The sequence below is a fragment of the Arvicanthis niloticus genome, chromosome X, assembly GCF_011762505.2.
Source record: "Arvicanthis niloticus isolate mArvNil1 chromosome X, mArvNil1.pat.X, whole genome shotgun sequence".
Lineage (NCBI taxonomy): Eukaryota > Metazoa > Chordata > Mammalia > Rodentia > Muridae > Arvicanthis > Arvicanthis niloticus.
The window spans coordinates 103,341,428-103,367,983 of record NC_047679.1 but is presented as its reverse complement, the minus strand read 5'-3'; the positions used below and the strand labels follow the sequence as shown (position 1 = coordinate 103,367,983).

The window sequence follows — 26,556 nt, the reverse complement described above, 5'->3', positions numbered from 1 at the left end:
AATAAAATATATAGAATGGAATATGCACACAGTAAATATTACCTATGATTCTGATCAGTGTTGTTTTGTTACCAATAATGATTACAATAGTTACCAGCACAATGGATAAGTGATTTTGGAAAGAGGTGTGCTCTGTATCCTAGGAAGGGTCAGTACCACAGGAGAATCCAGAGTCAAGACAGTTTAGGACACAGCTATTGTGTATGATTTACATAAGTTCTGGTTCTTGTTTGTGTTAGGTAATGCCCCACAAGTCCTCATGAAACCAAACTATTTTCCACTTTATTTACCATAAAATTCATTCTGGAAGAATTCTGTTCAGATGTGAAATAAAAGTTTAGAGAAGGAAATTGTCTGGAGCAGTAGCCCATTGATTCAACACTAATTTACTTTATGGGAACTTTGTTTAGAGAGACAAGATCACCTGAAGGCAGCAGGTAGGATCTACTCAAAGCAACACAGTAAAATCTGATGCTACATATGTGATAGAATAGCAGGAAAGCTGGGAAAGGTATGGGAATAATAATGAAATAAAATCATCCATTGGTATCCAAGGAAGATGTTCAAGTCTTTTATATAAAAAGCATAGTGTTTGTGTGTAATCTATGCACATTCTTTCATATCCTTTAAATCATCTCAAGATTACTTATAATATCTAATACTATGCAAATGCTATGTAAATGGTTGTTGTATTGTATTGTTTAGGAAATGATAACAAGAAAAAACCATGCATATTCAGTGCAGATGCAATTTTTTTAATATTTTCGATCTATGGTTGGTTGCAACCAAGGGTATAGAATCTGCATATAAAGAGGGCTGACTGTACTTCATCTACACAGTATTGTCAAGAATGTAACTTATATCCCCCTCCATTTAAAGATGGGAAGCATAGAACTATAATGTTTCTTATTTAAGACCACTTACTCAAACTAATTTTACTTCTTTATCGTTAGCCCCTTGCTGTCAAACATTTTCTGTCTGTTCACTTGAGAATCACCTCAACTGATCCAAAGCAAACTCTCTAGCCAAAAAATAAAATAATGACAGAGATCACATCCTAACAGGCTGCAAATCATTTAAATCATATTTTGAGTGGTGTATTATGGTAACCTATAAATAACTAATTGCGTAAAATTGCTTTAGTAGTTTCTAGATGGCAGCTTTAATTAAAAGCACCAGAGACATTTAGAAGTTTAGAAATGGATGGCATGTAATTTGCCCTTTTACCAACCATAAAATGGTAATTAAGGAATTTGATTCACTTCTTCCTATTAAAAGTTTTATGAGAATAGCAAGTTCCTTCTAAATACAGTTTCTCTTCAGCAGAAGGTAGTGAGTTTGCTTTATCAGTCTTCTCCAGCAGGGTAAGATGTTTTAATGTACAAATTCTTCAGAAGTTAATTAGGACATTTCCTTCCATGGAAAATGTTTGTTTTTGAGGCTCTGAAACACAAAAGAGTATTAGAGTTAAAGCTTTGATCGTAGCCCACATATTCTTCCAAGATCAGTACAACATGACCCAGTATGTCTACATTTGCCAAATACATGGGGTTAGGCATGAAACCAAAGAAGTGGGGTGCCATTTTCTTATGAGTCTGATATGGCTTGGCGATTTCTGGAGAAACCTTCTGTCTACAGCACATTGACATTCCAGGGAATCCTAAATATTAACTTAACAGCATGGGATGTTTTTACCTTCAGTAATGCTCTAGAAATACTAAATAAGCCAACAGGTGTACATAGTAAAACTTCAACAGCATAAAGGAAACCAAGATATCTTTCAAAATCTGTAACTTTAACATCACCATGGGCCAAGCCACCTCTGAGTATGGAGTTATTATGTTTATCTTTATTTTTCAATTGAACAATTGATTGCAATTTTTTTGGCCACTTCATCCAAGGATTACAGATGGCATATCCAAGAAACACAGCTGCCATTTGGTTTTTAAGTCAAAGAAAAGCAGGTTTTTGCAAGTTATCTATGCTGGAATGCAAGCCACAAACTGGTAAAGTAGGGGATGTTTTAAATGTCTCTTCTATTTTTCTCTCAATGCCTCCCTGCAGGCCTCAGCTTGTCTCCTCTGGATATAAATCTAACTTTTCCTCTCCCATCACCCCAATCAGGATCAGATAAGAATACAGTAGTATACTAAAGAAGGATGGCACCAGGAGTAGAGATTTTTCTTGTTGATATTTTTTTTTAGAATTTCTAGCAAATGGTGATGGAAAAAACACTATTTATACTATTCATCATTTTAAATGTTTCTACAGAAAGGGAATGTCCCCTTACTGTATGCATCCAAAGACTGATTATTCCCTCACCTTTCCCCATACCTTATATCTGAGGTATAATGAAATACAAACTTATGTCCAATGAGAAGTTGAGAACACAGAGCAGCATGTAGTCTGTGCTGCTAAATCTACAAAGGTACAGACAGCAGTGTGCACATCATGTGGTGGGAAAACTTTGAAAGGAAGCATGTCTAGATATCTATGATTATTGCTCTACAAGGATCTGTAATTCATTTTGATTGCATTCTTTTCAAGTTTCTGAATAGGGATGGATATAAAGCACATCTTCCTGGTATATACAGACCTATGGGATCCAGCTACAGCACCACAAAATAATGAATTTTTCTATTTTTTATACGTCAACAAGACAAACTATTATCTTTTAGTTGATTAAGTGCTTAGTTATAAAGTAAAATGTAGCTGTTGAGTGTTCACATATATACATACCTACAATATTTTAACTAACACACACACACACACACACACACACATACACACACACACACAGTATGCTATCTTATAGCCTGATCTCTGGAGGCACAGATCCTTGTTTTCATGGGTAACAGCACTTCAAAAAGAAATATCACACTATAAAAAGTTGACAATGTGTTATTCTCATCTGAGCATTTGAAAAGACACCTGATGAAAGTGTCTATGATAAGTCAAGAAAGAAATGTAAATAAAAGGCAGTTCAGTCCTAAGAGCCTGATAGTAAAATATTTTAATTACATATATTTTAGAGTATTATGAAAAAAACAAAACTTTTCAGTAATCCAAATTTTTAACAACAGTGGTGTGTAGCACCTGGGCCACCAGAGTGGATAGAGGACAGGTTCCCAAGCTCTGGCCAAGGAACTGGCAAAAGTATATCATGTCCAGTTTTTAAGTGTCAGAAAATAGGGCTAGCCCAAGCACACTTCTGAACTTTAAGGCTTTCTCTTCCCTCTTCATGTCCAGAATTAGTGTTGTCCATTCAGCTGAGGCTGGATCAGGTCTGCCTTTGATTCTTCTAAATTTCTTCTCTGAGACTTACAAAAATGTTGGTAGGCAATAGCCTCATTCTGTCAGCAAGTCACAGCTCCACACAGCCTGTAAAGTTTCCTTAACCTTTTAGAGACCTGCACTCAGGTAAAACTGGATCCTTGACTTAGGTGTGGGAAAGAATTTTAGGACAAAGTGGGAGTTTATTAAAGATAGAACCACACACAAAAGAAAAGAATAAAGCTCTCAAAACATTGTAAAACTGATTAAAAAAAATGAATTGCCCTCAAAAAAAGAAGAAGAAAGCACACCTGACCTGTGGTCTCAGTTAAGTATTAATACCTCTTAAAAAATTTCATCACCCATCTAGCTAAGCCTAATGATCTTGAAAAATATTAATGTAATAATCTCTACTGCTTGAAAATTGGAACTGTAGAGAAAGATACAAAGAGAAATGTTCAGTTTCTTTCCCATAAACACAGCCCTCTAATGGTAAGCCCTTTTAGCAAATTTTGTGAGTCCATCTGTACCTATACCATTTTTTCTTACACAAAAGAGTTATTATTCCCTATGTAATGTATGCAATTGACATATAAAACATATTTTCCATTTTAACTCTTTTACATGTATATTTCTCAAGCAATAAATACAATCACATTTTTGTGCAAGCAGCACATACTTATTTTATATGTATATCTTGTGGTGTCTCCTATCAAAACTAAGGTCTCAGACATGCCAAACACAAACCTACTATGGAGTCCAGTGACATAAAAATAAATCTTTCTTATGAGGATTTCATATATGCATATAAAGCATTTTGATCAAATTGGTTCCCCTACCCACCTACATAAATTGGGAATGCACAAAACTAGTACTAGGTGCCATTTGGAGATGTATGCGCATGCAACAGTGTATCTAAAATGTCTAAGAATGATACACACTAACTTCAGCAGTGGCGCCTCTAAGGAAGTAAGTAGAGAGAGTGGAAGACTGAAGCAGTGTTGATTCGGCTCTATCCATGATAGTTTCTTCTTTGAAAAGCAGGAACAATTTACTTTAATATTTATATATTATGTGTTTATGTGTTATATATTTATGTGTTAATATATTATGTGTGAAATTTTAATGTTAGTAGTATTGAGTTCTGAGTTGTCTACCATTTGAAATGTTGAGTAGTTTTGAAACATTTAGAATCAGAAAGGGGTTTAGGAAATAACACTTGAAATTTTACACCTAACAATTCAATTTCAAAAAACAATTTAGTTTGTTTTATTTTAAACAAATTCTCTCAAAATACTTCACAACATATGAGGCACCTGTAACAATACATGAGAACACATACAAGCATTGGCTTGAAAACAGGGTCTTTTTTTTTCTTTTTTTTTAAATTGGATATTATATTTACATTTCAGATTTTATCCCCTTACCCCATTCCCCCCACCACCCAGGAACCTCTTATCCCACCCCCCTCCTACTGCTTCTATGAGGATATGCCCCCACCTATCCCTCCCCACTCCCACCTCCCCACCCTCGAATTTCCCCCCTCTTCAGAGTTCAGCCTTCATGGGACCAAGGATCTTCTCTCCCACCTATGCCCAACAAGGCTATCCTTCCCTACATATACAGCTGGAGTCATGGGTCCCTCCCTATGTGCTCCCAGACTGGTGGTTTAGACCCTGGGGAGCTCTAGGTGGTTGGTATTGTTGCTCTCCTCATGGGGTCACCAATCCTTTCAGCTCCTTCAGTCTTCTCTCTAACTTCTCCATTGGGAAACCCTTGATCAGATCAGTGGTTAGCTGTGAACATCTGCCTCTGAATATGTCAGACTCTGGCAGACCTCTAAGGAGACAGCTATATCAGGCTCTTGTCATCATGCACGTTCTGACATCCACATCAGTCTACCTTTGGTGACTGCACATGGGATGGATACCCAGGTGGAATGGTCTCCACACATCCCCTCCTTCAGTTTCTGTCTGAAAACAGGGTCTTTAGAGCTCTATCTGGTTACTAGTATTCATCTCTTATTTCATGAACTCAGTGGATTGAAGCCTCTCCTATTAGTTACAGGCTTACCAGCACTTTTAGTACATGCCCATATTCAGAGTTCCCTGAATGGCTGACTGTGAACTTTCTGAAAAAAGCATCAATGTAATGAGTCAACTTTATCATTACCCAAAGTCACTGTTTCCTTGGGAATGAGTTCTGGCCCATTTAAAGTTTCTCCCCAAGGAATCACAGGATTAACCACTCAAATGTGAGGTTATCTTCAAGCCTCAAATATCGGAGCCTAGCGAGGAAGCCCCAATGTTATTTGCTCTATTTTTCTTCCAGTTTCATTTACTAGCTATTTCATTTGGTTTTGCAAAATCTTGTTAAAGTGTGTAATGGATTTGGGGGGAAGGAAGGTAGGTAGGTGTCCCAATTTTACCAGTATTTACTCAGGAAAAGAAGCTGATTATAACAGTAATTTCCCTGAGTGGCCAGGAACCATTTCTCATTTTGGAAAGCATCTCTAACCCAAGAAAATTAAAGCCATACTAACAGATTGACATGTCTGTGTTGTCCCTCCCCAAGCTGAAATCTATCAGAATGGATTTTGCCAACACTTTTACCACTGTACTCTATAGTCGTTTCTCTATCATCATGAACAAAGTAAACTCAGAACTGCCATGGTACTATCTTAATACTTAGTATTGCAATGTACCTTCTCGCCTTTTCCAAAGAAGTAAAGTGGGGGTGGGGGGACATGTCTAGGGAGAATGAACTGAACAGGGGCTATGTTCAGTGACATAAAACCTAAAGCTAAAAAGCAAGAAAATGTTTGTGAAACCACAGGTAAACATGTAAAACCCTATTGTCTATTTTTAATGCTGGCAGTATAGCTGGTCCAACTTTGACATTAAGACTTTATTCAAATGATTGGTTTAAATATTTACAAAATACTATCCAGATATCACAGACAGCCAAAACTACCAGTTTGTGAGCTGACTATACATAATCTGATCTTCTCTTGTTCCTAAAAACATTAGAGATGTTTGGACAATTGAATTATGAAACCACTGCAGCTTCAAAATATCTTATCTGACAGTATTTCATTATGCTTCTGTTTGCGTTTGTTATTTATAAGGCTCAGTCTTATTATGTTCTAATTGCTTAGAGTGTTCTATTTCTAATAAAGACCCGAGTCACTTGTCCTATACCCATATAAAGTCCTCTTTTATGCAGGAACTATGCTAATGCCAGTTGCACAAAAGCTTCCTGGTTATCAGACAGAAATCCAGAGATGCCATCATCTTAATTAATACTTTCAATATATTTAACTGATGTCAATGAGACACTGACACCAGTAACTCCTCATTGTGATTTATATGGCTCCCACTGATATTACCTACTTTGCCAAATTCACAGCATCATCCCTGTATATCTTATGAGGAAAAGAAGAATGTTATCTGAGTTCTACTATTTGGTTAAGCTTTTCAAATTGCAAATTCAAAACTCATCAAGAAAGAAAAGAAATATGGCCCAGCCCTTAAGTAGACTATAATCTATTTGGGAAGACAAGAGATAAATCATTTCGTTATATGATATCAACATTAAACATTGCAAGGGTTCAAGGAATAATTACTATCTTGGAATTGATAGAAAAAGGGAAAGGGCAGAGTGATCTAAAAAATGGAAATAGACACAAAGATAAAATAAAACTGAGAACTAGAGTCTAACCTTTATCCATAATAAGTTAAGTCTACTCTAGAAGGAAAAGGTAGTCAAAGAATGAAGCAAAGGGGTGGGGTAAGTAGAGTAGTGGAGAATTAAAATGAGAGATGAGACTTGGATTTCTTAGTTCTTGTTGTAAGGAAATGAATTTGTCCTAATAAGTAAACATGTAAACTGTATTGCTTCTTTATTTATTTGAATTGGAGTTTTGGGTAACCTAAGCTAGCCTTGATTTTGTTATGTAAGTGATGCTGGCCTTGTACACTTGATCCCCTTGCCTCTGCATCCAAATGCTGGGAATTACAGGCATGTGCTACTAGGCTTAGTGTATAATGTGTTCTTGAACGTAGCCAGAAACCTATCATACTCTTAATAACAAGGTAGGCTTTAGATTAGCAACTTCATGTCATACCTCACCCTTACCCACTTGGAATTGCATTCCATAGCTCTTTGAAAGTGATGCAAGTAAAATGATGGGGATTGAAAAGTGATATAGTCTCTGTAACACACAGACTGCTTTGACTAGAAAAAACAAAAAAAAAAAAAAAAACAAAAAAAAAAAAAAAAAAAAAAAAGCACAGGATGCTCTCCAGACTGATCATCACTGTCAGCATGGAGCCGATGCTGACAGAATTACACATGAGGCTTCTGCCATCTAAGTCAACCTATGTTGAAGTAGGTAATCATGTACTAGAAAAACCACAGCATGGTGCCAGAAAACTAACTGTTAATCAAAACCATAAATAAGTATTAGCATCATCAGTGTTCACCTTTCAGAAAGATCTTGCAGACAGGACAGCTGTTATTTCATTTGGCCTTTATAGTAATCTGCTGACATGGGCAGCTCAACTATTATTCCCACCATTAGACAAAGATGAAAGGCTGAGCACTGGGAGTTTAAGTACACAGGTTCAAGCTACAGCCACCCAGACTGAATTTCCTCCCGCCTCATATCACTCATGGACATATCCATGTAGTTCAGTTTATAGATGGAAAGGTATAGAAGTGGCATGGAGGTGCCCAATCAAGATGAGTCATGGGAAATGACAAGCACCTAGCCCTTTTCGTTCCTTTCTGCATAACCTTCTTATGCCCACAGATTAGCAAACTTCTAGATCAATTTGCTAAGGGGACAGGGAGGTGTGCTGGGAGATTTTACTCCATGAAACTGACTGAATATCTTGAATATCTTACTTTAATTCAGCTGTCATATTTTTGTTTAAACTCCTTTCTCTCTCTCTCTCTCTCTCTCTCTCTCTCTCTCTCTCTCTCTGTGTGTGTGTGTGTGTGTGTGTGTGTGTGTGTGTGTGTGTGTTTGCACACAAGCATGCCACAGAACATAAGCAGATTTCAGAGAACACAGCAACTTATTGGAGTCAGAATGTTCTTTCCACTTTGGTTCCAGTTCAGGCCATCATAGCTGGCAGCAAGCATCTTCAGCAAAGGAGCCATCTTGCTGGCCCTCAGCTGTCATGTGTGTTGGCACAATGTGTGTGAGAAAGAGAGCTAACATGTACATGATTTGGTTGTAGTTGCACATTATTGATTGAGCCCGAGCTGATCTTTCTTAATGACTCCTGAACTTCATTTAAAGGCTGAAAAGTTGTATGCACACAGTGTTCATTATCTTGTCTTACCATTTACAAATGTCTGTCTACTGCTCCTGACATGAGAAACTTCTCTTTTGGCATGAGATCCATTTGTCAAGATGTATGGATGGTGGAGAAACCTTAAATGGGCTTTCTGGGTTGTTTTGAGTGAGCACAAACATGCAAATAATTATCCTAAAAAAAAAAATCTCTGTTCTTTTTTAGCTAGCCTACTTTTCTAAGTAGTAAGCACTTGTCAGCTTACTGCTTCATATCCTGCTTTTACTGATCACTTGGGCCAAGGTATTCTACTTAGTTTGCTTTTTTTATTAGAACATCTTGGTCATTCACATACCTTGAGACTTATTTTCCCTAGAGTGAAACAAATGCAATTAGCTTTTTGCTGGTCCATTGGCAATAAACGAACTTTCCTACCTAATGCTAATTGTTCATACAAGGACTTTGGGAGGTGATTGTTTTCTTAGGATTGCAGAAGCATCTCTTTAAACTGTATCTAAGTCATGTCCTATATCTTAGCCTGTATAGACCAAGTTCCCCTTAAATCACACTCCAGTCACATCTTTTGGGCAAGAATTCTACCATAAAAATAAAGCAAGAAATACACGATTTGAGCTAGAATCATCTACTTATCCAATTTTTCATAACAAAATGTTGATATACCAGTATCACCCTTGCCCCAGAGTCCTCAATTAATTGCACAGCATGGAGCTGCACTTATATTTGATTATCTGTATGAAAATTTAAACCAGCTTATAAAATTGTGAAGGTTTTTACCTCAATAGTTTATTAGTGCAAATTTCTACCAAGTTAACAAAACTGGTTTCAACCCTTACCTTGCCTCTGTGGTGAGTCTAACATAGGGCACTCTGTTAACAAAGGTTACATAAGATTTTCAAGACATATCTTCTATTTTCAGTTCCCTATATAAGGATATAAGGAACTAAAATGCTGAATTATTGCCTATATGGAAACCATTGTCTATGATTCTAAATTTGGAAAAGTGATTTTCACAAAGAATAATGGCAATGATTGTGTAATTATGATGCCACTTAGCAGTCCCATTTTATTTTATCCTCTTCATAACCCTTTCATTTCCATGGTGCTTGTGATCTTCAAAACATTATCACTTTGTATAGGAGAGAATGTACAGGCAAGGAAACCGAGATAGAAAATGGTAAAAAGCCTTACACACACTCCTATGAGAAATATGTACTAGACAGACTCTAAAAAGCCCATCCCTAACCTCACCTTGGAGCCAATGTTCTCTCCGCTCTCTCACATGCAATGAAGCAAATTAGTGAGAAATCTTGAGCCATCTGTGTTGCTTTGTATCTCCTGACACAGTGAGATAGAACAAGATTACGGGACCTGAGCACAAAACTGTATGGACAGAGAACAGTGGATTGTTGTGGGTGGGCATGGACCTACTCAGGACTACAATCTCCATAGATCAAATTCATTTGCAGTTAATTTGATCTATGGTCTTTATCTTCCTGTTCTTGATTGTCAAACCCCCTTTTTCCATACTCAAATAATCAGTAATAGATAAGACTATCTTCCTCTTAATGCTCTTTGGAAAAAGGGATTGTTATTGCAGCCTTCCAACACTCATTTTAGAGGCTTCCACATGTAGCTTTTGACCCCTAGCATGCTTTGTTTTATTCAAGTTTAGATGTGCACAGATATGAACAAGTAGAAATTTAGTCTATAAATCTGCAGGATTTCTTGATAACTTCTGCTCAGGTATCCTGGATTTGTTAAACTATCAGAATAAACCTGAAAATTATATTTTTATCCTCAAGAAGCTTATTACATAAGCAAATCGTGTTTGGAGAATTCACATTAAAAGCACATAAATAAGATGATAGCTTCTGCAGTTTAGGAGACAGAGAGCTTGTAGTGAATTAGAGTTTGCAGAGAAAGCTTCAGGAAAGAGAAGTGGCTTAATTTCTTCACCTAAAAATTATATTAATACTTGCTACATGGGGTTATTATTACCATTAAATGAGAATATATGTGTAAAAAGTCCAGCACTGTACCTAGAAAAACATAATACTCTCACAAATTGAAATGATCATTGTATATTGAACATCCTACATGTGTTTTCAGGGATGTTTACTGAATTTTATCCTAAATTCAGATTCAGATTCCAGGTTATACCTACTCTAATAAGATACCACTGATAAGCTTAAGTTCTTCACTCCTGTGACATCCTGAATTTGCCCCAAGTTATATCATAGTATAGTGTAGTATAGTATAGTAGTTTAGAATAGTATAGAATAGTGTAGTAGAATAGTGTAGTATAGCACGGTATTTGCTTGTTTTTTTTTTTTTTCCTTCGTAACTCCTATTCATTTCTGAGCTCCTTGTGGGCAATGTCATGTCTGTTTTTACTGTATATACTTCCAGTACATAGCACAATGCCTAACAGACAACAGTGTAAAGTAAATGGTGAACAAATGGGAAAGCAGACTCTTCAAAAAAATTTACCAAAAATACTGGTTGACGGAGAGAGGGGAGCTGTCCTTTGCATTGCCCTGCAACATTTGAGAGGGTAGAGCCTTACAAGCTGAAGAGAAAACAAAATGCTCCAAACGGGAGTGGTCTGTCTTTCTCAAACTCAAGATTCTTGGTTAAGTCGTTTACCAACTTACTGTTCTTGTGATACCTCTGAAGGGCTTCAAACTTGCTCAAACTTTTATCAAGCAGAATGTCTAATTAAGTACCTCACACCATTCACTAGCCACATAGTACTGGAATGGGTTAAATAGGTGTCTCCTATTGGAGAAATTCTGATTACATTGTTTACTACACAAAGAAATCATCCCAGCTGTTCATTAAAGTCTGTAGTGACACACGGGTACTGAAAAATCCTCCAAGTTCTAGAAGCTTTATTAGTAGCTACCAAACAAGAGAAACTAATGGGTTCATTGTGCAGATGTGTAGATGTGCAGAATCTTGTTTGGCCCTTTCTGATCCCAGTAGGTAATTAAGAGGACAACAGCTAGATCAGCTGAAGAAAAAAAGCTCCTGCCTAAGGTGTGAGCACCTTTATGTGATAGCAATTTTAAGAGAATTTAGATGAACATAAACAAAGCAAAATAAATTACCACTCTGACTTAAAAAAAAAAAAAAAGCTTTACAATCAACTGGTCAATGTTGGTTACACAATTCATCTCTTATTCCTGGAGACTAAGCTGGCACCATATTATGTTTAAAGTTTACCTGGACTTTGTTTTAATCACTTAAGTCTCTCACACACAAAAAGGGCATATTGAAGGAAGAAAAAAATACAATATTTCAGTTTTCTAGTTGATGGAGCTACAGATGGGGAGATTTTATTACTATTTTTCAAAATTTATATTGTGAAAAGGAACTTTCATTCACATAGAAATAATTTTTTAAAATGCAGATAGCTTCAACAGCTGGAATTTTTAAATGATAAATAGAGATATCTTCTGCCAACATTTGAAATTGTCATTGGACACAATCAAAACCTCTGAGTTTTCTGTTATCTAATATGGGGTTTTTAGCTGCCATTTTCAGGCTGTCTGGCTCCACATCATCGAGACTCCCAGTGATCACGTCAGCATGTCCCCTTTCCTTCAATATTGATCAGGAACATCCTGTTCCCCAACAGGTGATAAATTTGTTAGTAACTATCCAGGCTGTCTCAGCTTTAGGCAGTTGCCTTTCTAAGAGTTATCGTATTTATTCATTGGAGGATAATAAGACAAGAGAAGTCAAATAATTTCACCTGTAATTTGCAGCCATTTCATACAGAGTGATGCTTCACAGAGAAAAGAGCCTGCGGTTCAGATATTATATAATGTCCCCTACTTTGCCTAAGACATTGTGAATAATGTCTTACAGGATGCACTGTATTTATGAGCAGGTCCCTTCATAGAAGCCGCTTGTTGGGGCTTAATGCTGATGAATGGAGACAGGTTATGGTCTGTCAGTGTTTTCATTATGTGCACTAATTTTCAGGGATTTATTTATTTTCTCACAAAACTAAAGATGTGCTTCAAGTTTAACATGCTGTACAGGCATCTGAGCCCAGTGTTTTCCTTGGTGGGGGTGTGTAAGTATGAGGACTCAAGCTGGTTGTGTGTGTGTGTGTGTGTGTGTGTGTGTGTGTCTGTGTGTCTGTGTGTGTCTGTGTGTGTGTCTGTGTGTCTGTGTGTGTATGTGTGTCTGTGTGTGTGTGTGTGTGTGTGTGTCTGTGTGTGTGTGTCTGTGTGTGTGTGTGCGGTGTTATTCCCACTTCTATCCCCACCCACTCAGCATCACTGTCTGAACTTTTGGTAAGTGCAGAGATCCATATTTCCTTGTTTGGTTTAAGAATGAACACTGGTTTGCATTTTTAAATCCTGGAAGTGATTTTTTGAATGCCGTTTAAATCTTTTCTTATCCAAGACTGTGGAGTATTGTATTATAAGTGATAATAAAAACACTGTTGGTTAGCACATCAAAGGATGCGATTGTTAAATTATGCCTACAACATTGGACACCAAGGTTTGGAAATCAGAGTACAGCAATGTAAATATATTAAACTAAATTGAATCTGCAGATCCTGCTAGCCCCATATGGCTTTATGTGATCTGAAATCACTCACTTTCACATCTCTGAAGAATAAAGCTTAAAATATACTTGGTATGTGTCACGTCCTCCCACTAAGTCTAACAAGCACTAATACATCATACTGCAGCATTGCTACCACAAGTCTCATTATGGGATGGAACACCTCCCCCAAATAATGAACAAAAATAATTCTCTTTGTTCTGCATGAAATTTCTAATTTGAATTTTACTTCCAGTTAAAACTGAATATATCTTAATTCTCACATGGGAAGAATTGGTGAATCTGTGGTTTGGGAAAATGTTTTTTTGTGATTGTTGTTTGGTTGGATGGTTGACTGATAAGCAAAAGAAAATATGTCTAGGTGCTGTCACAAAACACCTATCCAGGCAGGTCCCTCAAAGACCATTCTGCTATTTCTTTATCAATGCCAGACTTAAATGTGACCCAATCAAAGTTAATTAAAGAGCCCCAAGGGAAGCAAAAGAGTACATTTGGAACTTGTGCTTTGATAAAAAAGAAGTTGATTTACAAATATATAAAAAGAGAATATTCTACAAACTGTCAGAAAAATATGCCCTGAAGGCAATAAAGGAGTGAATATTTCAAAGTGCACTCATGTGTGGAAGTCACCTGATGTGAACAGAGAGAAAAAGACAGATTCACAGTGGTTAGAACTTCACCAAATGTACACATGCAAAGGGGATGTAAAAGCAAGGTTAAGCCCTGGATTAGGTCAAATTCTCAACCCTGATAGTGTTCACCAGTCTAGTAGTTCAGAGACAAAATTGTCCTTCATTGTTATCAGCATGAAGGTGCAAAGATTTGCTGCCATTTAGAACCCGAAATGGACTCCCAAAGACCCAAGTATTAAAGGCTTAGTGTGCAACGTGGCATTACTGGGATGTGGAAGAAACTTTAAGGCCTCTTATCATTGCTGGTGTTACCTTGAAGGGAATAATAGCGCATTGTCTTTTCCACATGTATCAATGAAATAAGGTCTTTTACCACTATGGGTCCCATCGTGAACTGACACCCAAAGCCCAAGTCAGTGTTGAAATAGGGAGCAACCAACCATGATTATAATTTTAAAGGTTAGAAATTAAAGTTTTTCTCTTTTCAAGTTGATTGCTTATAATACTTTTTTTTTACAGTAATGGAAAACTGATTGAAAACACCTCCCCTATGACATTAGTTAGGGAAGAATTACGTTGTTTGCATCCATGGGGAACCTACTCTCATTTTCAGAAGATCCAATTCTGACTCTCTCCTACCTCTTAAAGCAATGCTTCAGTTTATTTTTAGCATTAGTACTAAAATTGTTATTGTTTCTCTTAATCCCCACTTCAATATACAAAGAATCATTGTCCTTTGGTCCTCAAAGAGTCTAACATGCTGCCTTCAGTACTTACTTAGTATGTGACTCATGAATTCACACAGTTTGAGCACACCTCTTAGAAGTACTCTCTCCAGGCTTAAGCCTTTCCCTCCTTTGTCTCCAGGCTTCAGTTTTGACCATTTATTCAACCCTCTCATGACAGTGAAATCTTAAATTTTATATTCAGTGATGTTTAATATAGAGACCTTAGAAGGAGGTCTTAAATCAGAGGCCTAATGCAAGCCAGATTAAATTTTTGGCAGTTAAGAAAATGATTTTGCCAAAACACATAGAGAAACAAAAAGCATCATTCCCCCTTGGATCATCATCAACCAGAATGCTCTTGGAGAGGGGGATAAGTATTCCTATGCCAACATCATTTGACCTGTGCCAATATTAAGAGTCCATTTATTGACTTCATTAAAGGTACATGCACTTTTAAACATAGATAAAGGGTTTTGTTGACATAAAAATCTCTTATATAGTGTTATCCTTGGAGGACTGACAAAACATATAAAAGATTTTAAGAGGTTTTAGGGAAAATGAAAATTAATTTTATAACTTTTTATAAATGTTAAGAATAAAAGGAACATAGTAATCAATTATATCCCTGAGCCAAGTCTGAATATTAACCTCATACCAACGCATTAGCTCATCTAAGAGCAGATTATTGGGCTATATTTTTTTTTGCAGTTATACTGAATGAACATTAAAACTCTCTAGCAACGAGATAATATCCCCAGCCATTTTTCCTGTGTTTGTATGTATGTGTTAGTGTATATGTATATGTCCATTATGTAGGGGATGCATTCACTCATGTGGGCATATGTGCAGCCAGAGGTTGACATTCAGATGTCTTTCTCAATAATTTCTCCATCTTATATTTTGACACAGAGTCTCTTCCCTGAATTTGGAGATGTTCAATTTGGCTAAGAGTGACTAAGCAGTGAGCTCTTCCCCTGTCCATGGTCTGCCTTGTTTCCACACCCACAAGACTGGGGTTACAACCATATACAGAAAGCTATTTAGGTTCTTGGGGTCTGAACTCAGATCCTCATGTGCTGCAACCTATAAAGCTTTAGGACTGACTTCCCCTGGGGTGATGGGAAATTAAGACACTACAAACACATATACAGAAAAACTTAAATTGGGTAGCTCATGTATTCTTATAGAAACACAGCCAGAAAATCAGCACATTCATTATACACAGATCAAATGAGGAGGTGGATTAGCTAAATCTCTCTAGTTGGGGAGTATCAGGTTGGAGTCATCCCAAAGGATAATAGTTTCTGCATAAAATGTCAACATTCAAACTTGCAACAGCAAAAGCCTTTGCCATTCCTCTGAGCCTGATCTGGGGATGGCTTTGCCATTGCCATGGACCTGAGGCATTAGAGTTCTTGACATGGCAGTGCTCATGTCAGTAATATACATTCACTCAGGACTCCATCCACTCCCAACACTCATGCTGACATAGAAAGCATTTTACCCACTGAGCCATCTCTCTAGCTTTCATTTTGTTCATTTAAAAAATAGGGTCTTACTAAGTTGTCCAGGATGGTCTTGAAGTTGTGATCATCCCGCCTCAGCCTCTTGAATAGTTAAGAATATCATCAGCTTGTGACACCAAGCCCATCTTACATTATATTTACAAATTGTCTATAGATAAGTATTTTAGTTAAGTATATTGTTATTGTGACCAAAAAAATACCATGAATGAAAGCACTTTTAAAAAGAACAAATTCATTTTGGAGTAAAGTTCTAGAGGTATATATCCCATTATGGTAGGGAATACATGGAAGCAGGCAGAGGAGAAATAGGGGCTGGACCATGAGGGTGGCTGGTCACATTACATCTCCACTCGGGAATAAGAAGTGAATCCCCATTATTAAACCTCAAGGCTGCCCAATAAGGTTCTAGCTCCTAAACATTTCACAACTTTCTCAAATATTATTACAAACTGAGACCAAGTGTCATATAAACCTATGGGAGACATTTTGCATTCAAATCACAACAGTGACTTTACATTTTGCCAAGCAAGTGTCTGTGTGTGTGTGTGTGTGTGTGTGTGTGTGTGTGTGTGTGTATTCATGCTTGAACAGGTGTTGCACTATATTAAAATTTTGTGTTTATTATTACAGAATTTTTCTAACTTTCACATATGCCTGGTAGATTTCATTGTGTCTGAATAAAAGGGAAATGGGGAAAGAATAGTGTGTGAATAATTTCAAAAGCAAAGTAGTTTCCTCCTTGTGTGAAATTTCAGTTTGCACAAATTTAGTTATATGTGGGAAATATTAATAATAAGTTTCAAATTATATACTTTTCTGAGTGCCATGCTAAAATCTCACAACATATTTCCTTACCCTTCTTCAATATGAAACACTCAGAGTATCAAGAACATGTTTACTACCTGCCCATTAATTACTTAACCATCTCAGTTTTCAGATCAACTGTTGTAGTATCACAGTGTTTGGGTTCAGATTACTTGTATATTGTAGCCTAATGCATATGTCGCTCATCTTACTCAATCCCCAAATATAAGAATTTTATCATCTCATAGGTTTATAAGAATAAAGAGGCTTATGAGCTGGGGAGAAGACTCAACTGGTAAAGTGCTTGCCTTCAAACACAGGAACCTGAATTTGATACTCAGAAGCCATGTTTTCTTTTTTTTTTTTAAGAATTATTTATTTTATGTATATGCATATACTGTAGCTATCTTCAGACACACCAGAAGAGGGCATCGGATCCCATTACAGATGGTTGTGAGCCACCATGATGTTGCTGGGAATTGAACCCAGGACCTCTGGAAGAGCACTCAGTTCTCTTAACCACTGACCCACCTTTCCAGCCCCAGAATCCATATTTTCAAAGACATGCATTCCATGATTTAGAAACAGCCTCCACTCCAGAGTTGAGGATACCCAGGGGGCCCCAACCTCTCAGATGAGAAGGAGAGGGCATGGGAGAAGGACTCTGTGAGGGAGTGACCAAAAAGGGGGCAGTGTTTGGGATGTAAATAAGCAAATAAATATTAATTAAAACAAAAAGGGCACATGTGGTGACCTACACTTGTATTCCTAGTGCTGGGGAAGCAGAGACTGCTTAATCTGTAATCTTGCTTGTCACTCAGCCTAGCCTATTTGGTAAGCTCAAGCAGTGAGCATCCCTGTCTAAATAAAAAAAAAAAAAAAACATGAAGGAGATAGTGTCTGAAGAATAACACTCAAAATTGTCCTCTGGCTTCCACACACAAACACATGCAAACAGGCATATGTACATTTGAATATATAAAAACATACACATACATAAAACTAAGAATAAGTCTGAATACAGTATAAGATATTCTATGGAACATCATGTATGTGTAACTTATTTAATATAATACTGTGAATATTATTTTTGTTTTCTTATTAGGTTACAGTAGGTAATATTTTACTGTGACTAATTTCTAAATTAAACTTCATCATCTTTATCACTGACATATATTCAAATGTCGATTTACATAAAAAACACATAGTATATATGTGGTTCATTATTATACATCATTTTGAGCATCCAGCAATGCATGTCCTCACAGGTATTTCAAGAACATTCTGAAAAATGTCAAAGGAAAGGTGAATTATATGCATGCTCCTTGTGTAGGTTTGATGATTTTTCCCATCTACTATTTCATATTATACTTAAAATAGTACCCTAGGCATATAATTGCCTATGCTGCCCAGTTTATGAAAGATGGGGTTTTAAGCTGACCTCTGCTCCAGTACTCAGGAAAAAAAATACAGTTAGTAATCATAGATAAGGTATACCACTTTTTCAAATTTTGCCAAAGAAAGATAAAGTTAAAACATGAAATTTGGGGGACAAATACTTCAATCAAAGTGAAATATCAGTTATAATACATATATCCATTGCTAGATGGAATGGTTTCTAAGTACTCTTTTAATATACATTTCAATAAACCAGACTAAAATTAACAGTATGCAAAATCTACACTGAAGTTTGACTGTCCCTCACATACTGGACTCAGTGGTTTAAACAAAAAGGTCCATAAAGTTGAGAAAGAACATGGTGGGAGAACATAGGACCTAGAGGGAGGGAGTGGAGGTATTTGGTCAAAATATATTATATGCATGCATGGCATTTTAAAACAATAAATAAAAAAGAAGAAAAATCGGAAAAAATTGATTTTTCTAGAACCTTAGCTTTTCTCTGCACAGTGCTATAGCTTCCCCTCCCACCTTTTGAATAGGTAATACAGAGGAAAGTCTTCAGTTTAATTCTTCAGAAGTATTACAAATTCCCTTTGAACTAAATATAGGTTCTTGAAAATAATACTAATCTTTTCCAAGTCAATTATTTCCTAATGCAACCATGGAAATAAGCAGTGGCCCAAGTATCAACATGCTAAAAGAAATGTGACAGACACTGCCTCCTCTGATTTTCCTTTCTGTCTGCATGTAGGGGTAAGCAAATAGCGAAGGAGCACAGGTATGAAGATGAAGAAAACAAAACTATTAGACCCAGCTTTATCTTTGTATGTTACTTGTCATTTCTTTTCAAACCACAACAAAAATGAGTATGTGTCACAACCACCATTCCCCATTTCTGCCTTGTCTGTGCTGAGCAAAACTAAATCTGCTTGTTTTTATAATGTCTGTCCATTGCGATCACTGTTTTCTAGATACTGAACTTAGTGTAAATGTGGTCTACTAGATTATTAATGCTAATTTGTTTTTCCCCAACAGGTATCACAGTAGATAGGAATGGATTCATTTACTTTGTGGATGGGACTATGATCCGAAGAATTGATGAGAACGCTGTGATCACAACTGTAATTGGCTCAAATGGTCTGACTTCCACACAGCCACTGAGCTGTGACTCTGGAATGGACATCACTCAGGTAGGCACTGCTGCTTGTCAAGCAATATCACCATTTGGCATCGTGGAAATGGATAACAATTTTCTCATGGAGAAATTACATAGAAAGGAAGCCTGGTTCATCTGCTATAATGTCAGATAGCAGAATCTTCTCTTTGTGTAAGTTACTTTTTCCCTTCTCAGAAAACGTTGAAAATAGTGAGCTGGAGTGGGAGTAATGTTAGAAAAAATATGGATATAGCAAAGCCTCCCAAATTTGAATCAATTAAAAATTATATTGCACTATTTCCTGAAATATACAATGTTACTATTTTTATTTTTACTTTATTTATTTATATATTGGAGGAGTAAGGAGGTGGGATGTATGTGGAAGTCAAAGAACAACTTGCAGAAATGGGTTTTTTTCTTTCCACCATGTGAGTACCAGCAATCAAATTCAGGTCACCAAGCTCAGTAGCAAGTCCCTTAACTCACTGATCTATTTTGCCAGCCTAATTTTATTATTGTTGTGTACACTAGCAAATGAACTTTAATGAAGTAGTGATGATCAAAGTCTTTAGAAATCTGTTTAATAAATACTTGAGTGTGGCATGTTATTCATGTGTATATAAACAGCTATTTCTGGGATGTTTTAAGTTTTCTTAAATAAAAGCAACACCTTTCTCAGATTGGTTTTAAACATGTTTAGCAAAACTCTGATGCTGGTCCTGTACTTGGGCAAACCCTATGGCTTTAGTGGCTTTTTTTTTTGTAAAGAGAATATGGATGGGTAGGAAGGTGGGAGGACCTGGGAGGAGTTAAGGAATGAGAAAAATACGATAGAAATGTGCTATACTACTTTCTCAAAGAATAAATAAAGTATGTTTTAAAAACTTTCCACCAGAGAATAAAGAGGTAAAAATCAGGGTAGCATTTATATGACCCAAAATTCTTATTCATTGAGTAAATGACACGTAGAGAGATTATAGAACATACAACATTATTTCATCATTGTTTGGATACTTTTTCTTATTCTGTAACACAAATAGTTGATCGGTATAATAAGGTAAAGAGGTTCGACAATCCTTGAAGGGGCTATGCTCTAACATTTTACAGACTTGTAACTCTAATGATGGTTTCAAAGTAATTAAAGTAATATTGAGAATTTCAACATTGATTAATGCATCAGGGAGGGTAGTTTCTGCTAAAAATAACCCAGCGTTGTCTAAAAGTATTTTCAACAATAATGCTTAATCATCTCATGTAGTGAAATGTCCAAAAATTAAACAAAGATACTATTAGACTTCTTTCTTAAGTCACATTGTCCAGAAATAAGTAGTATATTTGTATAGATAGTAGATTTACTTGCTTACAAAGGAGAGATAGAATTTTCTGAATGAATTGAGACTCCCTAGAAATGAGTTATTTTCTTTGAGCATACTGCTTCTTAATCCTTGAATGGAAATGGGGTCCCATTAGGAATAAATGTAGGGTACTGTTACATAAGCAATTGGTGCCATCAATTTCTAGTAAGATATCCTAGTAGCTTCTTTTTCCATAGAATATAAATCTGAGAATAACAGGGAAAATTAAAATAACACATTGTCCAGTCTTTCTTTAGTCATTAGTTCTAATACCGTTCCCCACCTCCATTCGTGCTCTTTAAAATGCTAAAGATGCACCTACTCGAGTTCTCTCTTTTCTGTCTCTGCCTTATTCCAGAAACTGAAATCATCTGAGTCAAGTTAAAAAATAAAATGAGGAGTAGGAAGGCCTGGAAAAAAATGGATAAAATTAACAAACTTCTTATTAGCTATTTGAGTAGATCAGATGTTCAAGTTCTTAGAACTCTTTAACTTTCTATGATTCAAGATCTTACAGAAGCCAAAGAAAAGGAAATGTGGAAGGATGTGAATGTATTTATATAGGGGAGTGGAGAGAGAAAAGATGCATATATGTGATTCATTTGTGGGTTAGTTTTAACTTAAAATAGAACACTTAGTACTGTGATCAATCAACTCTAAACAACTGATGGGATTCTGTGGAAAAGTTATTCAAAAAAGAGAATTCTCTGTCTCAATAGAGGGAAAGTATGACACTTTTCAACCACAATTGATACTATAATAGCTCTCACCCCTTTTTGTTTGGGACTTACAGTAGATAGTATGATCTGTGCTCACTCAGCAGATACAGTTATGGTGAAAAAAATGATCCAAAGGCCCGGGTAGAGCTGAAACAGAGACATAACTAGGGGTGAAATGGTGAGGGAGCTTATAAGCATAATGGAGCTTTTATTTCATCCAGGAGAAAATGGAAAGCAAGTACCAGTAATAAGAGAGGAAATGCACCATGTGTGGTAGCAATGTGCCTTTAATCTCAGTACTGGTGATACAAAGGCAGATAGATCTCTGTAAGTTCAAGGCAAGCCCTGTTCTACACAGTCTGTTCCAGTCATGGTTACATACCTCATCTCTAAAATAAAAAGGGAAGGAAAATAAATCCAAATCTTAACAATTGTTGCTCAGTGATAAATTTATTGCCTCTCATGCAAGGTCCTAGACTTAATACCCAGCACTGCTTTCAAAAAGTGTTTCAGAAGAGGTTTGTGATTAGAGAATAGACAATAGAGTGGAGCAAAAACTGTTAGAGCATAAGAGACTATTTAAAAGCTGTTAGAGTGATATAGTATGACAAGAACAGAATATATCAATGCATCACTGATTAAACATTTTTTCAGAAGCTGATATACAAGCCAGGTATAATGGTGCATGCCTTTAATTCCAGCACTTGAAAGGCAGAGGCAGACAGATCTCTATGAAATCAATGCTACCCCTGGTCTACATAATAAGTTCTAGAACACCAGAGCTACATAGTGAGGTAGTCTTGAGGAGACAGAGGGAGAAAGAGAGCAGGGGAGGGAGGAAAAAGGAAGGGGGAGGGGGAATAAAGTGCTATACAAAGTAAGCTGCTTTTTGATATGTTTTCTTGGTTACTGTTCTATTGGGGCAACACCGTGGCTACTACTTACAGAAGAAAGCATTTAATTAGGAGCCTGATTAGTTTCAGAGGGTTAGACAATAATGGTCATAGCATAGCAACAGGAGGACAAGCAGGTACAGTACTGTGGAGCAGCAGGTGACAGCTTACATCCTGATCTGCAGACAGGAGGCAACAAGAGTAAGCCTAGGCTTGGCTTGGGGTTTTGAAACCTCAAAGCCCATCCCCAGTGACACATCTCTTCAAACAAGACTATACCTTCTAATTCCTCCTAAACAAAGTCCACTGACTGGGGAACCAAACATTCAAATATATGAGTCTATGGGACCGTTCTCATTCAAACCATCACAGACGCTGAGCTGCTAGTTCTTTGTACCACACCAGTGTAGTGAGCCTGGCCATGATGCTGCCCACTTTTATGAAGTTGCATAAGCAGACACTATTAGCAGCTAGATGTAAAGTATCAAAATATGAGTCGAGAAAATAGATTTATCAAATCTTAGAACTCAAATCACAGGTGTGTTGATTGACTGAGTTTCTAACTTAATCAAGTACAAGGATGGCAAAAAGAAAGGAAAACAGATTTGAGCAACAATTGGATAATGGGTTCATTTTAGGGCATGCTTGAGTATGAGATGCCTATTCTAAGCAAAGAGGCCTTGAAGAAAATCATATACTAGTCTAAAGATGAAGGTTTGAAATGAAGATTCTATTCATGATTATCTACTTACTTGTATCTACAGAAATGGCACATAGGTATCCAGTGAGAATTCTTGGGAAGCATACATAGCATGCAAAGAAAAGAAAGGGTTTAAAACCAAACTCTGGAAGACAGTAAATCACAAATAGCAAAAGAAAAAATGTGTGTAGCACAAAAAAATAGAAGGATAAGAATAAAAGATCAAGTAAGATAAAACCCAAGAAGATATAAGAAGAAAAAAAATCCTAAGAAATAAGAGCAGTATCTCTCATGTTGAGTAGATGTCATGGAACAAAAGAGGGAGTTTTTAAAGCCATTTGATTTTACAATGTTAGTGACTCTGATAAGTGAGATACTAATCGGCAAGAGCTGGAGTACTGTGGTAGAGTAGACAATGAGGGAAAATGAAAAAAATAATTTTTCAGGTATTTGACTGAATAGAAGAAGATGATAAGCTGTTTTAAACAAGGGTTGGCTAGGCAAGAGGCTTTGGCTTTAAAATATATCAGCTCTTAGGTATAAGTAAATTATCAAGTTAGAACAGAAGTACAATGAATGCATTCTAATTGATGAGTGGAGAAAATGATTCCAGCAAGGACCGTGGGTGGCACAGCTGCCTAGATCCTCTGTGATTATCCCATCTGTTCAGACAACTGTGACCCATGTTTCTCCTGGCCATCCTTAAGAACATGGACAGTCGTCACTTAGAAAAAACAAAGCTCAGTAGGGAGCATCATAGCACTTTCCAAGAGCAAAAGCTCAGTTGTTTATAATAATACTTACAGTGGTCCAGCTGGGCTTACACACTGCTTAGCTTCATATTTCAGTAAGTCAAAATATACAGCTGGATAAAGGCAGAGACAAACATCTCAACAAAGGTGCACAGTTTGTGCTGATGGGAATATACAAGATGCAGCTTAAGGCGTGCATACTGTTTCTAAGACTATGAGATAGCATCATACATGATCAAAGGATTTTATGGAGTTCCTCCCTGTTGAAACTTTTTAGGTAAATAAATGTTAAATAGAAATCATGCAGACCTTATGGTGTAAAAAAAGATGAGCCAAGCATTCATGCATGTATCTCTACAAAAATATAACCATGTTGTCTTATCTTCCCTGCAATTCAAAACTACCATATCTTCAACAATGCCAATCCTACCCATGCTAACATAATATCTACACATTTTGAGAAATGATACAAGAGAAGGCTTCTTTTTCTTCTTCTTTTCATTTTACTTATGCTCTAACTTGATAATTTTTCTTGTAACTTAATCTTCTGCACTTTCTTAGAAAAACGGAGCCTAAAAAATCAAATCCTTAATAGCAGGTCACAATACCCTCTAGTGAAGTTCTAAAAATAACTGCCAACTTGTATTAAGAATTTTAAAGTGTTATTATTAAGTTTTCACTACAAATGATACTAGGGTACATAAAGATACTTTTATGCAAGTATACATTAACAGGGTACATATCCCCTTCCATACTCTGTGCTTCTCTTTCTTCTCTCCACTTTCCACTCATTAGTCCTCTTTATTCCTCAGCTTCACTACATTCCTATTATGTATGTCTATAAAAAAAAACTAGAAAACATATATTTGTCTTTCTGAGATCAGCTAAATTTGATTCATATGAGTATCTTCTGTTGCAGCCACTTCCTTACAAATGACAGACCTTCGTTCTTCTTTATGACTGAAAATTTCCAGTGAGAGAGAGACAGAGTATGTGTGTTTGTGTGTGTGTGTGAGAGAGAGAGAGAGAGAGAGAGAGAGAGAGAGAGAGAGAGATGCATGTACATACAGTGTTACAGTGTTGTTGTTATACACTGCTCCATTTTATCTCCACAACCCAGCCATACGTAAAAGGTTAGTTTTATTGTTTACATCAATGGATAAGAAAGTGGTTAGTGAGAAGGATGCATAGTATGCTGTGACCATTGAATTATAGAGTGATAAAATCAGTCTCTGGACAGAAAGAAAGTTTCAGGCCGCAGGTGTATATTCTTCTAACTTACACATTTTCAAAATTGGAGTTGATCAAATATCCTTCTATTTAGCCAAGAGATGAATGCCACTTGGTTGAGGACTATGCTGTTTCGTCACAGAACATGTGTTTACTGACAGCTAGGAAATAGTTTAATAAAACCTAATCATCTCAAGAAATGAAATTTGCTTTGGCAATAAAATCAGCCACTTACTCAAAATCAATATATTTTTAAGTAAAACATGAAGCTCAACAGCTCTCAGTACAAACTCTGAAGTATAACTTCCCTTTCTAAGCAACCAGATTTTTCACTTCAGGGAATGAATTGATTCTGGAAAGAGTCAGATATTCATTTTTATTGCTTCATTTCAGTCTTCCTCCTCTGTCCTTGCGTCTCGTGCTTACATACAATGGACCTGGAAGTCATACCAAGGGTAACTCTGAGAGCTGGATTTCCTAGTTTAAGAAAGCCTAACACTACAACAAAATTCAACCCAAGAGCAGACATGCAAGCACAGATAATACTAATTTCCCATTGCCTAAAAGGCACATACTTTGATTTGTTTTCTTTTTCTGGTTGTTTTTAGCATACAATATTTACTTTAAACAAAGTAAGCTTCCATTTATTAAAAAAAAAAAAAAGTGAATCTTAAGAATCCCAGCAAATCTATCCCTACTCAATGATACCCCTTATAGTGACCACCAAAGCAGTTTGGGAATATGTTAATGAGCAAAAAAGCATACATTGGGAAAGCACAGCTAAATTGAATTGATGTTTTTCACAATGATGCTACACTTTAAATAATTTATTTTATGTGCATGTATATAAGTCTGCATGAGTCTATGTGTCCTGTGTGTGTAGGTGCCCACAGAGGCAGAATACAGTTTTAGATCCCCTGGAGTTGGAGTTACAGGTAGTTTTATCTGCCCAGTATGGGTGCTAGAATCCAAACCCAGGTCCTTTGCAAGGGCAATAAGAGCAGGAGCCATCCCTTCAGCATCTAATATCATACTTTTGCCACATGATGAGACAGCAGAGTACTAAATGACCCTGCCTCTTAGCTCTATCTCCTCACTAGTATTACACAATTCTTCATTTTAACCATACTACATTGCTGCATTAGTTTGCATCTATACCTTGTTGTTCGGTTCAGTACCCCCCCTTTTTTTGTATTTTTCTGTTAAAATCTAGTATCTTCACTATCTTTCCCAGCCTTGCATCAACTATGGCTTTTATAACTGTCTTTCATGTCTTCAACTGTAATAAGGATCCAAGATGTAAGTGTAGAGTATCTAGTCTAGTTATTAGGTAGATTAAGGGCTACCCATTTGATCTATCATTTATGGGCTGTGATTCATACCAGAAAATAAAATCAATACAATGACCTATGATAAATCTTTTTCCCAAAGTGCTACTCAAAAAAAAAAAAATGTAGACTGTATAATGTATAGTAAGAA

General features: G+C 36.5%; 1 protein-coding gene across 1 annotated transcript in view; it reads left to right on the top strand.

Annotated features, from left to right (window-relative positions):
• Positions 1-26,556, top strand: part of Tenm1 (teneurin transmembrane protein 1) — a 748,830-nt gene that overhangs the window by 659,886 nt on the left and 62,388 nt on the right. The window contains exon 26 of the mRNA XM_034485178.2: positions 19,308-19,462. Coding sequence (XP_034341069.1) covers positions 19,308-19,462 — 155 coding nt within the window. The remainder of the gene's footprint in view (positions 1-19,307; positions 19,463-26,556) is intronic.